The 17,240-nt window shown below is 46.0% G+C and overlaps 1 protein-coding gene across 1 annotated transcript in view; it reads left to right on the top strand.

The window, feature by feature from the left end:
* Positions 1 to 2,071: 2,071 nt before the first annotated feature.
* Positions 2,072 to 17,240, top strand: part of LOC121271494 (F-box only protein 47-like) — a 42,931-nt gene continuing 27,762 nt past the window's right edge. Inside the window, exons 1-4 of the mRNA XM_041177477.1 lie at positions 2,072 to 2,276; positions 3,599 to 3,760; positions 5,689 to 5,765; positions 10,572 to 10,649. Of these exons, the coding sequence (XP_041033411.1) occupies positions 2,072 to 2,276; positions 3,599 to 3,760; positions 5,689 to 5,765; positions 10,572 to 10,649 (522 nt within the window). The remainder of the gene's footprint in view (positions 2,277 to 3,598; positions 3,761 to 5,688; positions 5,766 to 10,571; positions 10,650 to 17,240) is intronic.

The raw sequence follows: 17,240 nt of genomic DNA, 5'->3' as shown, positions 1-17,240 counted from the left end.
ACAGATGAAGCCTCCAGAACAGCGATTGGTCGTGCAGGAGCGGCCCTTTTGACGAAGCTATATCAGTTGTAACTCAGGGGTGTTCAGTGCACTGATCGTCTCCCACCTCCTCTTCTATGGGTCAGTTCTTTGGTCAATGCTAGACCTATGACAGTATGGCCGCGGAGATGACCGTCGCTGCGCTGGAGATGTTTCTGCTCAACAGGGGACTTTTCGGCTGGAAAATCTCTGCACAAGGTGGGGGCTGAGCCAGCAAAAGCAGGCAGTCACCTCAGTCTGGAACTTTCTGGAGCAGAGGAATAGCAGAATTTCAAGGTTGGCTATGTGTCTGCTGACGGACTCTGTCTACCCGGGATCAGAGAACTTTCCAAAACACTGCATTTTGCCTCACCTTCATTCCTCATACACCTCCAGGGGACATTTTGGAGGACATGGCCACATTTGTATCCATTGGTTGTATCTGTACCGCGGTTGGCGGTGGTGGGGGTGGTGGGGGGCGGGCGGAACATGAAGACCTAAGATTCTTTTTCTATTTTCCCCTCCCTTTTCTATTTTTCAGCTGTGATTTTGGCGCTGCAATATAGGGACACGGGTTGTGGTCTTGCTGATGTAGTTCTCTCTTTTTTATTTAGGTCATGCATAAGTGATTATACCCTCAGCGAATTTCCGTTAGGACAATGCAAGTGCATTGATTGATTCAAAAACGTAACAGTTATGGCCATAATTCTTAGCCAGTGGTGTACCCTAGGGGTCATTACTAGGACCACTGCTTTTCTTGACCCATATTAATGGCTTAGTTTTGGGTGTACAGGGCACAATTTCAAAATTTGCAGACAACACAAAACTTGAAGGTATTGTGAACTGTGAGGAGGATAGTGATAGACTTCAAGAGGACATAGGCTGGTGGAATGGGTGGACATGTTACAGATGAAATATAATGCAGAGGAATGTGAAGTTTTACATTTTGGTAGGAAGAACGGGGAGAGGCAATATAAATTAAAGGGAACGATTCTAAAGGGAGCGCAGTAACCATTCTTTGATTCTATGATGCAAAATCTCCAAAGAAGCATGGTGGAAACTGCAGGTATGGAGAAATGTGGTTTGGCCATTCCTATTCTGGGCCAGTGGTTCTCAAAACATCTTAGTTGAAAGACCCTTTTCCAAATGGATCAGCAATCACAGACACCCCACCCTCCCAAATTACAATATTTTATAATACTGATAAAATGCTGCTTTAAAGAGTGTTTTAATAATGCTTTTTAAGAAATCGTGTATTTACTTAAACAGGTATCAGTTGGCTGGGTATGCCTGTTTTTCACTGCACGCTATATGGTACTTAATTAATTAAAACCTCCTTACTCTTGAACAAGGCTGAACTCACCAGCCCACCACCAGCCTTGGTAACTGTGAGTTTAACTGGCAACCTCGATGCCACTTTCAATGTACCTCCATCCGCGCTCCCCTTTCAGGTGAAACAGCCAGCCCAGCCTGCACCGTAATGTGGCGGCTGCACTCTGCTCCCACCTCCTGGCTCACACCATGCCAGCTTCCGACCACTGCTCAATTATTGAATGGATTCCCTGGAATGTCTCTATGGATCTCCAGGGATTCACAGATCCCAGTGAGAGAACCACTGTTCTAGAGTCCCCCTGTTTCCCAGTTAGAGAACCACTTTAAACTTAGTTGTATTTCCCATTACAGCAGTGAGATAGAACTCCTTAGGCAGAAGTGTGCCCACATGTTATGTATTTCATGGATTCTGTAGAAAGAGTCAGAAACGGACTTCTAAGATTTCAGACATCATTATTTTGTTTTTCAGGAACAGTTTTAAGGTATTATGTCAGTCAAACTTTGTATTGTGAAGTTTCTGAAAATCATCCTGCTGAAATTGTGTCTAGGCAGAAATGCTACTGGGTGAAGGGCAACAGGACCTCATACTCCACCTGAGTTGCCACCTTCAGGAGAAAAGGAGAGAGAGGATGTGGGGAAAGAAAAAGAAGGTGGAAGTGGTTGTAAACGAGATGTGCTTGGCTTGTAACATTTACTTGTCTGTTTCCTTTGCAAATAATAGATGAAAGCCATTGAGGGAGCTGAGGTACCTTTGGGGATAAATGCTTTCACCCTGATTCCAAACCAGAAATACAGAAGAAGTTGCAGACATTTGCAATCCAAGAAGGATGGTGACAGGCTGGAAAACTTTCACATACAATATAACTGTGGCTACTTCCAGATAATACCGGTTGAAATCTTTCACAAGGTGTTGTGTTATCTTTCAGGTACAATTATCACAATACGTGCTTTTAAGAAAATCATTGCTCCCTCCCACCAAACCACCCCCTTCCCTCCTCCTTTTACTGATTTCCCAACTATCTTAAATTTCTTCCCATCTCTCACAACGATGTTGAGAAATGCTGTGATGAAGTTCCATAGGTCAACCCTCGAGTACCTCATTCCAGTGACTCTGTGTTACAGACAAGTCTGGATGGTGATGGTCAACAGTTTATTCGATTGGCAGGGACATCACAGCCAAGCTTTATTGTGCTCTCACTCAGTGCCCATGTACACACAAACGTTTCAACTTGGCCAACCAAATATTAAATTCTTTTTCAATACTTAGGAGCACTGAGCGCAATTCTAACTTAAGTCCAGACTGTGGAAATCACATCTAGGATCTTCATGCTCCCTAGGTTCAGTACCACACTGGGTGATTCATTGTAATTAATTAAATAACTGTTAGGTGTCAATATTATATCTTAATGAGTCAACCCTGGTAAAGTAATTTACAGCTGTGGTTGTGGGGTTTGTAATCACTAATGATTGCTGATATGATTCGGTAGTTGTATCACTGTTTTTTTTTGCAATATGTTCCTAAAAACTAAAAGATAAGCATGGAAGCAGCATTATAAGTCTCCATGTGATATTGCCTAGTGAAATATGGAGCCACACAGATCAAAAGGCCCTATGTTTGATTCTTTATCTGTCCTCAATTTGCTAATCTCAGGGCAAATTCCCACTCCTGATCTCTTTCCAGTAAGCCCTGCACATGTATGGAAGTTTCGTTGAGAACAACATTGATGTCCCCCATGTTTGATTCTCAATACTTCAGTTCACAAATGAAGAACGACCACTTGGACGTGGTACCAAGAATTATTGCCATGTTTGCCAGAGCTGGTGCTTTTGGAAGATTAGGGAAGAAAGAGGAAAAAAGATTATCCGGTTTAGTTTTGTCACATGTGATGGCCATTGTGCTAAGCCACTGATGATAGTGCCAGAGCGGAGGCATGCAGTTTTTATTTCTTATGCCTATAAGTTTCTAACAAGATGCTGAGTGTGGGTTATAACTCTCCCGCAGATAACTTGAGCACTTGCAGCCTCAGGCCCTCTAATACAGGACTTTGTCAGAACTGCTGAAGTAAGTTGCCCTCCTGCCCTTGGTTGCAGGACATGGATAGGTATGAGCACCTTGTGTAGAGAGAAAACGAGGGCACTATCCTCCTCACAGTGAAGGGTCTTTATGCCCTCTTTAAAAATAATGTATAATCATGTGCTTGCATAATCAACAAACATGGTACCTTACTTTTTTACCCTGTTTTCTCAGTGACAGACATCAGTGTTCTGAGCATGGCATCAAAAGTGGTTGGCACTCAGATTGTGGGCTATATTGCCACTTCATCTGGAATCAGACGGCTTCTATTGGAGGGATTCCACTCTACCGATATTTCTAAGGAATCATTTGAGTTGGAACACTACAGATCTTTAGGTAACACCCTAACGCAAGGTCAGGCATGCTGAATGGTGCTGAAAATCAGCCCTTAAAATTTGCAAATCATTTTGATTCCTCTACGCCTGAAGGTCAATTTGCTGGGGGACTGATCCACAGAAACGAGCAGCCTCCTGTGCAAATGGCATTCTTCATTTGAAGCAGAAATTTAGTTTGTGCCAGAAGCATAAAGGAAGAACTTAGGAGAATTTCTTTTCACCCAAGTGGTTATTGAAGCTGATCCAATTACAATGTTTAAGAGACACTTGACAAAGAAAAATATAGAAAGATCAGGAAAAAGTAGCTAAACCACACTGTAGTGTGTAGCTCCAAGTCTGAAATCAGCTGAGGTACAGACAAAATGGGCAGAAATGAATCTTTATGACTTTATGATATATGAGTGAACTTAATTAAATTGGCACGTTATTTGATGATTGGTGCGGGGAGGCTTAGAGCATAGCCCAATTCAGCTCTCACAACATATACACATGTAGACAATTAGCAGGGGTCACAGTATCCAATTTCAAGCAGAAATCTTGGCTTTTTTCCCCATCTTTGGGTTTTTTGTGTGCAGCTAGCAGAAAAAGAATTATATAATACGAGTAACAACTTCAGAAAGGTCACCAAATATCAGTTAGGAGGGGGGATCTAGCAGATCCTGGGATATGGAGTTTTAAGGAGGGTCAAACATAGAATTGTATAGAATATACAGCACCGGCACAGGCCATTTGGCCCAACAGGTTTATGTTTGTGTTTATACTCCACACAAGCTTCTTCCCAATATTTACTTCATCCCACCCTGGCAACATAACCTTTTATTCCTTTGTCCCTCATATACTTATCTCGCTTCCTTTAAATCAATGTATGCTATTTGTCTCAATCACTCATGTGGTAGCGAGTTTCAAATTCTTGCCAGTCTGAGTAATGAAGTTGCTCCTGAACTTCTTACTGAATTTATTAGTGACTTTTTTATATTTTGGTACCTGGCTTTGGAGTCCCCACAAGTGGAAACACCTTTATGTCTATTCTGTGGAAGCCTGTCATAATTTTAAAGACCTCTGTCAGGTTGTCTCAGTCTTCTTTCTGGAGAAAGGAGCCTAAAGCTGGTGTCATAGAATGGTTACAGCACAGAAGGAGACCATTCAGCCCAACAAGTCTGCAGTGGCTCTCTGCAACAGCAATTCAGCTAGTCCCACTCCCCTGCCCTTTCCCCATAAACCTGCATTTTTTTTCTTCAGGTGTTTATACAATTCCCTTTTGAAAGCCACAATTGAATCTGTTTCCACCACACTCCCAGGCAGTGTATTCCAGATCTTGACCACACGCTGTATATAAAAAAAACGTTTTCTCATGTCACTTTTGGTTCTTTGCCAATCACCTTAAATCTGTGTCCTCAGCCTCTCAACCCCTCTGGCAAAAGGAACAGCTACTCTGCCTAGATGCCTTGTGATTTTGGACATCTCTATCAAGTCTCCTCCCAAACTTCTCTAAGGAGAACAACTCCAGCTTCTTCAGCCCATCTGCGACCTCCCCAGTTTTCCCATTTACTGGAACCTTCCCCGAATTCTGGTGCTCTCCTTAATTCCCTGAATTCCTTGGTGCTCTCCTTAATTCCCTGCTGCTCTCCATCAATTTCCCATATGCTGGAGCCTATTCTCAGTTCCTCCATTTACTGGTGTGGCCCTTCACGCCAATATACTGCTACTGTCCCCTATTTCCTCTGTTCACTGGTGGCCTTCCCAAATTCCCCCATACACCGAATGAAGAGGGACTAATTCTAGCACTCAATGGCTTCTTCAGCTGAAGTCATCTAACTCATCAAAGACTGAAAGTGAGTTTTAATTAACGTTTTTCATTTTGCAATCATGGACCTCATCAATCTGTGCACCATGTTACCACAATAGTAATTTTTGGTTTCTCCCACCTAGGTTTGCTGTTTAAAAGATGTACTCTTTTGTTGCCCACTAAAGAGAGACTAAAATTTGTGCATAACCAATTATTAAAGGTAAGATAGCACGATTGTAAAGATTTTAAAAATGCAGCTTATATGATAAATTCAGTATAAATGATAGTTAATGTCAAGCCTGTTGAGCCAAGGCAAAATCTAAACTGTTCCAGTATAATTTTTCCAGGTTAGCAAATACTGCAGCTTGGAATGAATGATATTGTTGTGTCAAATTTATGCCCGCCCTGAAGATGTTAAATTTACTAAACAACCCAGAATGGGTCGAGAACATCCAAAATGACTCATGGATAAATGCACCTGTACAGTGCGCCTGATTCATATAAACCAGGAAGGTTCTAGGTTCAATAAAGACAACTGCAGTAAACTAGTAAATTTGGGTTACCTGAGTCTTGCATCGGGTGTCGTTATTTTCAAAATGGTCATTGTATGTTCCGTAAACTGGATAAGCCACATATCCTCGGATTGGCTGCATTTCCTCTGGCGTACCTTCTTTTTTCACCTTCATCTGATTCTGGAGCCCTGCCAGCAGGCTGTGATTTCAGTTCATTCTGTGTAGAGGGCTTCCTTGGTCACTGCCATCCTGAGGCCCTTTTCCATTAAGGGAAGGACGCCTGAATCCTGGCATTGGCAATGTTGGCAGCTTGCGGGGTGCTGTGGCTTGCAGTAGGGGCAGAGTGCCCCTGGGATTCCTAGCCAAATTGGAGAGGGCTAATGTCCTGCAGCTCTCTAACTGGGACCCCTTCCCTTTGAGTGCCACAGCTGCTAATGTTTGAAGTGCTGGGGTCTGGTGGATGGGGAGCTGTTAGTAATTCATTAGTACCTGACATATTAATGAAGTTGGGTTGGCAACTCTGGCTGGAGGCATTCCTCAAGTTCCATTATATGCTGTTCTGGCCATGTAGTGTCTAACCATGTGATGCCAGATCACATGGAATCTGATCAGATGACTTCTACAAATGTTATTGGATTTACCTTCTAAAGGCTGGGTGCCCTATGGTTGAGAATCCTTATTTGTTGTTTATGTGCCAACAGCTGTTGTGTGAGAAGTTTCAAGAATTTGAAGGCCACTCAGGAGTAGTGAGAAGGGGAAACAGAGGGCGAGAGAGAGAGAATGCCATTCTTCCTATCTCTCACTCTGAGTGACCAGTCTTCGTTATTCCCCAAGACTTCATTCCTCCATCTCTCCCCTGAACTTCCATTTCCAAATGTTCTCTCTCTGCAGCTACTGCCAGACCCAATCAGTATTTCCAGAATTTTCTATTTTAATTTCAGCATTTCCTTATATCTGTTTTCTGAAAGAAAACTCAAAATTAAACTCCTAAATTTAAGTATGTTTGAGCAGGACTGTTGCAAAAATCATTGTTACAGACCTCTTCAAAAAGAACGCAATATTGTAGGGATCATGTCTTTTTGTTTCTGTTGGACTGTTGTGAAGAACATAACTTTTTACTTTCTGTTGGATTGTGGATTAAAATTGCAATGGCTGCAGTTTGAAAGACTTGTCCACTGGAACAGAATGAGAGATATATACAGTGTAGCAGTCCTGGAACAGAGTGTGCCATGAAAGACAGGATAGTGTCAGAAAGGAGTCCTGGACCAAGGGAGCTCCCTGACAACAGCATTTTAATTGGCTCCTGACCAGGTGACCAAGGTTTGTGTGAAGAGCAGGGCAGCAGAATAGCTCCTAGCCTGAAAGCAACAAGACCTAAAACCTCTTTCTCCTGTGTGTGGAAGATTCCAGTAATTCCACAATAATAGCTAGCTGGCATTTCTCCTCATATCACTATAACCTGCTCACTCTGAAAACCCCTGTCAAGAGGCAGAGGGGAAAATCACCATTAGAGACATTGAAAGGCAAGTGCTCAACCAGTGAACTAAATACTGGAAGTGCTGGAAGACCACCTCGTGTCATCAACAAGAACCGAAAGGAATTTGGAAGACATCGGTCAAAGTCAACCTATCAAAACCTGTACTCTGGAATTGGTGCTATTGAACTGTTTTATCCCACCCTTAGAATCCATGATTTGTGTGCCTTATGTGTCGTGTGTGTGTGTGTGTGTGTGTGTGTGTGTGTGTGTAGAGATTTAAGAAGGGGGTAGAGTTTAAGTTATAGTGTTAGAAATTGGCAGTTCATATTTCTTTCTTTTGCCACTGGTTAATGGAAGTTTGTTCAATAAACACTTACTTATTAAGTTTACAAACCTGGTGCTCGTATTCTGTTAAACTGTTCGGTAGAATTGGGGTAATCTGGTGGTTTGGTCAAATTTTTCACATTTGTCGTGGCTCGGGGAACAGTGGGGCTTGATATTACAGCGCACTATCCCCAGTGAGTCATGACAATATGCCAGTTAATTGAATTATTTTCATCTTTCATGTTCTTCAGTATAAGTATACAGATCTCAATTTTCTTTTTCTTTTTATTCTTTTATATGATGTGTGCATCACTGGCAAGGCCAGCATTTGCTGCCCACCCCTAATTTCCCTTGCTTGGCTTGCTATGCCATTTCAGAGGGCAGTTAAAAGTCAACCACATTGCTGTGGATCTGGAGTCAGATGTAGGCCAGATCATATAAGGATAGCAGATTTCCTTCCCTGAAGGACATTAGTGAATCTGATGGGTTTTTAACGACAGTCAATGATAGTTTAATGGTCACTATTACTGAGGTTAGCTTAATATTAGCTGAATTTGAATCCCATCAGCTGCTGTGGTGGGATTTGAACTGGTGTCCCCAGACCATCAGCCTGGATCTCTCAATTACTAGCCCAGCAACATTATCATTAGGCCACTGTCTCCAGTCTGCCATTGATAAGTATCTTAAAAAACTTTTGAAAATAAATATTTTGTAATTCTTAATAATGAATAAAACAGAAAAACTCGTGCACTTTTTCACCCATTAGACCCTGAAAATTATATCGGGTCCTATGAACAGTTTTGGACTCTGATTTGTGTGGTAGAAGTAATCTCACGATTGAAACAGGCAGGCATTCTGACTGCTTATTTCCAAAATGGGCTAGACATGATAGCAGGCTATCAGAGCAATTTGCAGCTCCCTTCCCAACCTATGGAGGTACTAAAAATAGATTCTGTGCCTCTGTCTAGCCTCACCCACGTTTTATATTCATTTTCTGATGAAACGTTAAACTAAAGCCCTGTGTGCCCTCTTAGGTAGACTCAAAGCACTTTCCAAAGAAGAGCTGCCCCTTTGTCTTGGCCAGTATTTATCCCTCAACTGACATTGCTAAAATAGATTATCTGTCTATTATTTCATTGCTGTTTGTGGAATCTTGCTGTGTGCAAATTGGTTGCTATGTTTCTTACATTACAACAGTGGCTTCACTTTAAAAATACTTCATTGTAAAGCGCTTTGGCACATCCAAGTCCATAAAAGATTGAAGAAAGTGCAAGTTCTTTTTCTGGCCCTAGCCCTGTTCCTATGGTCATAATGATCAACTCATCCAGCCCTAAATGCTTACACACTGCCATGGTCAGATTTATCCTCAAACCCTGGCCATGCTCTTTCCTGACCTACTTCTGTTCTGTCATTTTCCTACTTGCTCCCTTGAACCTTACAGGCTATTTAATCTTTATTTATGCTGTTAGCCCTGCTTCACGCTTGGCCCAGGCTTTTCCCTTCCCTTGACACTCCAGGCCCCTTTCACATTTTCCCGGCTCCTTTCATCTTTTGTACACCTCCTTGGCAGTCTGAGCAGAACCTTTCCAGAACCCAGCCTATTTGCCTTACCTTACTGCCATTACCAGCCTCATGGCTGAGAAGTCAATATGTTTTTGCCCATTTCTTTACATGGACAGAAAATCAAGGGCTTTGAGACCGTGATTTCCTGACCAGTGCTCTCTCTTTCTTAAGATCCTAACACCTCATTTTTAAATGATTCAAGGGTTTGTCTGTTACTACTCTTAACTGGATGTATATCCCATATATTAATTAGTCTTTATGTGAAAAAGAATATCCTGCTTTTAGCCCTTTTGCTAGTTTGAACTTATGTCTTTTTGTCCTACTCTTGCAAGTTAGAATGATGTTCCAGATTTATATTTTCAATTATTTCAACTTATTCTGTACTCTTGTAATCCAACAAGGAATTCAGGTGAAACTTCCTTACCTGGAGAGTGGTGAGATTGTGGATCTTGCTACCACATGGAGTAGTTGCAAAGAGTAGCATTGAAGGAGAAGCTAAAATAATACTTGAGAGAGAAAGGAATAAAAGAATATGCCAATAGGGTTGGATGAAATGGGATGAAAGGAGGCTGGTGTTGAGAATAAACACAGGCGTGGATCTGTTGGGCCAAATGGCATGTTTCTGTGCCGTAAATTCTGTGTAAGATCCCCTCTGAGTTGCTTCCTTTCCTGGCTGAAAAGCCAAAATTTCTGCAATTTTTCAGAATTTTGACTATAAGGATCAGCCTCGTCGCCCTTCTCTACAATACCTCCAACAATTGGATGTGTTTTTGCATCAAGACCTGGATGTTAGACTCAAGGTGCAATTTGCATGGCCAGAGCACTGTACAGCTTACCCATTAATTCCTCTGCCTTCTATTCTACAGTTTTGGTTATGTAGTTCAATTGCAACATGTTTGTTAAGATCCAAAGAAAAAATTACGAATCTTAAATTCTGAAATAAAAAAGAGAATTCTGGAAATTCATCGCAGGTTGTTCAGCACCTGAAAGAGAAGCGATAGGTTGATGTTTCAATGTGATTCATTATCAGAAATGGGCAACCCTGAATGGGCCCTCACAAAAGGTTATCCTAGATTTTTTGTTCCAATATCTTCTGCTCCTTTGTTAATATTGCTCTTGAAGGTGCCATTTTATTCTTTCCTTTTGTCAGAATCCATGCTTTAGGATGGGTGGCTGTACTATGCTTGTACAGTGTTCAGGATTTGCTTGTTTCGGGATGTTATTGCAGGTAAGGCTCAGGCAATCATATTATAAGTAGTGATTACATTAAGTTACATTAAGGATTTTAAGGCATTCAAGAAGGAATTGGATTATTATCTGAAAAGGGAGAATGTGCAGGGTTACGGGGGAAATGGCATTAGGAGCATCGCTCATTCAGAGAGCTGGTGCAGACACAATGGGCCGAATGGCCTCCTCCTGTGCGGTAACAGATTCTGTGGGCAGAAATTTTCATCCCACGGGCACACGCCCGACCTGAATGGGAGTGAAATAGTGCGCGACGACGTCGGGCGAGCATCCTGACGTCATTGTGCACTATCGCGATATTTTGCTCAGTGGGCATGCGCGAGAGGCGGCAGCGTGCCCGCCGACAATCAAGAGGCCTATTAAGGCCTTTAGTCAATTAATTAAATTGAATTTTCTGCTGCCCGTCCAACCGTTTGGTTGGCGGGTGGGTGAATAGGCCAGGCGGCGTTTGCATTTTTAATGAAGGTTTCAGGCAGTAAATAGAAAAACAACAAAAATTTTTAGAACTCGTTTTTAACACGTCCCTGCTCATGTGACAGAGCCACATGGAGGGATATGTTTCGTGACATTTTTATTTTCTTTATTACTCCTTTTTATGCCTTCATCACCCTGAGGCAGCTCTGTGCCTCAGAGGGATTATGAAGCGTGCATTTGCGTGCATGTGCGAAGTTCACTCTTGCCCTGCTCGCACTCCTCCCCCTCGCCCACACAGGCAGCGCCGAGCACTGCTGCTCATGTTTCACGCTGGGTGGGCCTTAATTGGCCCACCCAGCGTGAAATCGTCTTCTAGCCCCGATCACGGGCAGCGGTCAGCTTCCTGCCGAGCCCGCCTGACAAGGGTGAAATTCTGCGCCAAGTGATTGGCAATTGTTTATTCACCTCTTTTTTGATCAATACCTGTTTTAAAAAGGCATTATAGGTCATAGAAATAATAATATATTTGTTAGATCCATGTAAGTATATGGGGGAATGAAATTTGATTGGGGAGGCTATGGTTAGACAGTCGTGTAGACTGTGGAAGGAGCAGGCATAGTGGGCTGAATGGTCTTTAAGGGGAGAATTTTCTCCCTGTTGGGCAAGCCATTTGGGATTCGGGTGCGGAGCCAATCGCTGCCCACGCTCGGCTCTGCAACGCCATTTTACGTGGCAGGCCAATTAAGGCCCGCCCAGCATGAAGCACGGCTCCTGAGGATAGCGGGAATGGGTGGGCGGTGCCGGGAGTACAATGACTGCCGGGTCCAATGGTGACCCGGTGGCCTGTTCAAATACAGCGCTGGCAGCCTTGCAAAGGCTGTTCATCATGGCCAGTAGAAGAGCTCCCCAGAGCGCTGCTGGAGAGCAGGCCAGGCTGGAAGGTAGAGCAGCGGGGCAGTTTCCCCCTTGGTTTTCTGACGAGTGCCTAGCAGCCCTCCTGGCAGCATGGCGGGAGATCCTCGTTCCGAGGAATTGGAGGCAGAGGCCCCCCCACCTGACCAAACGTGCTGGGAGGAGGTGGCAGAGATAGTCAGCTCCCATGACGTGGTGCAACGCATGAGGGCCCAGTGCCGCAAGTGACCTCTTGCGCTCGGGAAGGATGAGTACCATGTTGGCAGAGGTCACTTGACACAGCAGGTAGGCTCTCCCCCCAGGCTCCCCCCCAACCCCACAACTCTGAGTGCAGTTACAGCATTGAATCATTCACAGCATGTTTCCCTCACTAGATGGGCCAGCAGATATTGCCCATGCCTAGTTTACCCTGAGAGGGTAGTGCTGAGAATGGGTTCTGCACCCACAGCACATGTGACGCTGACACCCAGGGTACAGTTTTGGGGGCAACCTCAAGGCTCTGCACCTAGGCACAGTGGTGGAACTGCAAAACATGTTGAAGTCAGGGTGCTGACATGCTGGAAGTGGAGCTTCCAGGTGGCGGGGCACCAATCCATCGAGTGCCCTTGGCGTTCCATGTGCTTGTGCCTCTTTGCTTTGCAATGTTAGACCATATGGTGCCAAATATGATGGAGACAGAATATGGGCAAGGTGGGGTCAGCCCTGGCTTCTTGGTGTGAGTGTGCAGCAGCTTCGGGGTGACGAAGCACTGGAGTTCTGCAATGTCCCACTCTAATTGGTGTGGCAAGGATGCGATGGGAATCCAGGTACAGGGTGGATTAATCAATGCTCTTCTCTCCTTTTTGGGAGAACACTGCACACAATGCTGGGAGGCAGAGGTCCCCGCACCTGACCAAATGTACCTGGGAGGAGGTGGCAGAGATTGTCAGCTCCCATGATGTGAAGCGACGCACATGAGTCCAGTGTCGCATGCGATTTAACTACTTCCTGCGCTTGGGAAGGGTGAGTACCATGTTGGCAGAGGATGCGGACTGGCGAAGCTCCGGCCCAGTTGGCCATCGTCACCAGATACGAGCAAGAGGCGATGGATCTGGAGAGGTGCCATACCCCCAGGTTCACCGGCGGCAGAGAGGCTGGAGTGCCACAGGGAGGTAAGATTGCCAAGCACTGAGGTCACCACGTGTGCCCCAGCAGCCACGGCACTGCTGAATGCTCAGCAATTGAAACTTGCAACATGGGTTGACCATTGATTATGGAAGGATGAGCCGGCAGCCAGGCATGCACATTGACAATGTCTCCACTTTAACTAATCAAATGTCTTTGTTCTTCCTTTCAGCATCACCGGAGCAGGGCCGGGAGGAGGAGGCAGAGGGGCCACCTCTCACACCTGAGGGCCGAGCGTCACACCATCTCTGCCAGGCAGGCACCAGCGCAGATACAAGCACCTTGGTGGGAATTAGATCGTCGGCTGGTGTCTCGGTGTACAGCAGTTAGGACACTTCACACTCACTTGAGGTGCGGGCGGAAACAGAGAGTGCCCAGTGCCCTGGCTGTTGGAGGGCTGCTTGGTCGGGGGCTGATGGTGTGCATCTGGAGTCGTCCGTGAGGCAGCAGACGCTGGAAGGATCTGGCAGAGATACATGAAGCAGTGCGTGGCATGGTAACCGTGCTGGAGGATCACCGATGCAATGAGCCTCATGGCCGAGCGTCAAGCTTCCTCCATGGAGAGGCTCCTCCAGGAGAACAATCAGGGCCTCCTGGGGTTGCGCTCGGACCTGCAAGCCCTCACAGCAGCATTGACCTCAGCTGGTCAGTGCCAGTGTGGGAGATGGTTTGGGCACGAAGTATCCCAGCTCAGTGCCCATCCATCAACGGTGAGCATGGAGGTCCGATGTGACCTCACATCAGCGCAGGAGCTGCCTGTCGTCTCTGTGGACTCCTCTCAAGGCGCTCCGGATGAGGGCAGCAGCTCTTCCGCCCCTCTGTCAGTGACTGTGGGATCCAAGAGGCTGCGGTGACTGGGGAGATGCCAGCTGTGGAACTGACTGCTTCCTCCCAAGCGGGGCCATCAAAGGCTCCGCGGGCCAGAGGATGCTCGCGAAGGTCATTGAGGCCATCAGGACAGCACAGTGGGCAGATAAAAACAAAAAACTGCGGATGCTGGAAATCCAAAACAAAAACAGAATTACCTGGAAAAACTCAGCAGGTCTGGCAGCATCGGCGGAGAAGAAAAGAGTTGACGTTTCGAGTCCTCCTGACCCTTCAACAGCACAGTGAGCAGGTTGTCTCAGATGCCAGTGCCTGTGAGTGGGGAGCACCTAGATGTAGCACCTGGAAACGTAAACTTATGGCGCCTTAGGCACACCACGGGTTTCTCACTGGTGGTATTATGTTGCCCCGCTATTAGCTCATGATCACTCGGTGTGATGCGTAACACCGTGGTAATTTTTTTTTGTGCTTCATTTTGTTAAATCATTAAATTTTGATATGTGAGCATGACTCAGGGTGATTCCTTACTTCTGCAGGTGGACAGGAACCCATGATGTTATGAGTGACTTGTTTGACATTGAGTTTTATTGACAAGGCCCTTAGTTAATGTTCCTACTCAGGCAGATTTTGCACTCAGATATCGAGTATGGAGCCTGGAGCCCTGGCATGTGTTGGAGGCCCATCTGTGGTGGGTTAGCTGAAGGCTCGCTGGAATAAAGCCTCCCAGGTGTCCCTCCTTCCCTGGAGGATGCCTGGGTCGGGGTCTATCCCCTCAGTGTTCTCCTGTGCATGCTTATCCTCAGACTCACTATTGGACTCGTGTGCAGCAGGAGCAACTGCGTCTACATCTTCTTCCTCCACTGCGTCGCCCCTTTCCAGCGCCAGATTGTGGAGAGCACAGCATGCAACCACTATCAATGACCCACAATTTGAGGGATATTGGAGATGCCTGAACGGCCCAGGCATCGGAAGTGCATCTTGAGAAGACCGATGGTTCTCTCTACCATAACCCTTGCAATAGGAGGCATGACTCCTATTGTACTGCTGCTCAGCCTCTGTTCTTGGATGGCGGAGGGGCACCATGAGCCACCTTTTGAGGGGATAGCCCTTGTCACCGAGCAACCATCCATTCAGCTGGGCTGGAGCACTGAACAGCCTTGGCACCTGGGAGTGTCTGAGGATGTAAGCTTCATGGGAGCTGCCAGGGTACCTTGCACAGACTTGTAGAATCTGCATCCTATGGTCACACACTATCTGCATGTTCAAGGAGTGGAATCCCTTCCTGTTGACGAAGGCACCAGGCTCACCCGCTGGTGCATAGATGGCCACATGTGTGCAGTCGATTGCACCTTGGACGCGGGGGTAGCCAGCAATTGCTGCAAAGCCTCTGGCTCCCTCTGTCTGGCTGGCTTCATCCCAGTGGTAGTGGATGAAAGTCAGTGCACGACTGAACAGAGTGTCTGTCACCTGCTTGACACAAGTGTAGACAGCTGATTGGGAAACTCTGCAAAGATCACTCAGCGACCCCTGGAAAGAGAGGCATAGAAGTTGAGGGCAGCCGTGACCTTCAGCGCCACTGGTATGGGGTGCCCACCCACACAGTTGGTGCAGATCTCAGGGCGTATCACCTGACAGATGGAGGTGACTGTCTGACTTGAGAGATGGAGCCTCCTTTGGCACTGCACCTCAGACATAGTGAGGTTGCTGCTTTGCCGCCTGTACACCGTGCCAGCAGGATAGTGGCGTCTTCTATAGCCCCTTCTGCCTTGGACTTCCTGTTGACCCTGCGCCCCTTGTTCCTGTGCCTCTCCTCCCAAAGGTGGCTCCCCTGGAGGCTGACTGTGGACTCCTGGCCTTCTCCAGCTTCTGCCCCCCCTTCCTCCTCAGAGGAGGTGTCTCCACTGGATAGCACAACTCCCATTGCCAGGCTAAGGGAAGGCTCGCTGAAACCAGCAAGGCCCCAGAAATGAGGTTGACTCAGAGTCCTGACCTGAAGGCTGTTGCTCCTGTCCAAGCAGCTGTGAAGAGTTTTGCAGTATTCCTGCTCACACAGGCAAGTATCAGTAACTTTAAGTATTAAATGCCTGACAAATAACACTCACCACCCCACTCACCCCTCTTATCCTGCCCGTGGAAGAGGTTTATACAAACGTGGCCTGCCTGTTGCACCCATGCCACGACCTGAAGATCGCATGGGCTCTGAAAAGTCTCCGACAATTGCTGCCTCAAGGGCCTTAAGTGACTCGTTAATTAATGACAGGTGCTCATTGGAGATCATCGCATGCCTGCCAACCGAAATATTGTGATGGCGTGCGGTGAAGTCGGGATGCTCGCCCAATGTCACCGCGTGTCATTTTACATGTCGGCGGTGGGACGCCGACGAGAAAATTCTGGCCTATGTTTTTGCCATACCCTTGGATAACTTTGGGGATGACTATGCTTCGTGGCAGCTCACAACACAGCTCATTCATTCTTGGAATGTGGATGGCATTGGAAAGATTGGCAATTATTGCCACCCCTAGTGCCCTGAGAGGATGGTGATGAGCTGCATCCTTGTACCCCTGATGTAAGGGGGTTGATACAACTGAATGAGTTGGTAGGCCACTTTCAGAGCCAGTTAAAAGTTAACCATGTTGATGTGGAACCGGAGTTATATATAGGCTAGATAGGCAGGTTTCCTTTCCTTTAGGGCATTAACGAACCAGTTGCATTTTTTGACAGTCTGACACTCCATAGTCACTTTTACCTTTACCAGCTTTTTAAAACTGAATTTAGATTCTCAAATCGCTCTGGTGGGATTTGAACTTGCATCTTTGAACTATTAGTCCAGGTCTCTGAATTACTAGTCTAGTATGTCTACCATTCCAGCTGCACAGTAGGCTGGAGGCAACTTGCTTTTTCATTTGACCTGTCTGTGTTGCTTTTATTCAGGTAAGCTTGGGTATTCTCAGAGCAAAAGATCAAAGCCTCTAGGTGACAGTGAGTTGGAACTGGAGCACCAACACACTGTGTCACTTGACTCCCCTTGGCCCCAGCCCAAAAAAAATCTGAAGAGCAGGGCACCACCACGTGAGTGCTGAAAGGTACCCACCTTGGATCTTTGTCAAAGTTTGCGCAGTCATGATATGTTTCAGTAAGCTGGGGTCATACTTGGGGGAGGGGGGGGTGGTGGGGGGCCTGCCCTCACCAAGAAAGGCTCTAAAGGTCATCCTGGAAACTCCGAATGCTCAGATAAAGTACAGCATAACCAAGTCCAGCT

This window comes from Carcharodon carcharias, chromosome 31 (genome assembly GCF_017639515.1).
Source record: "Carcharodon carcharias isolate sCarCar2 chromosome 31, sCarCar2.pri, whole genome shotgun sequence".
Classification (NCBI taxonomy): Eukaryota; Metazoa; Chordata; class Chondrichthyes; order Lamniformes; family Lamnidae; genus Carcharodon; species Carcharodon carcharias.
Note: the sequence above shows the minus strand (reverse complement) of the source record. Positions and strands in the feature narration are given on the sequence as shown.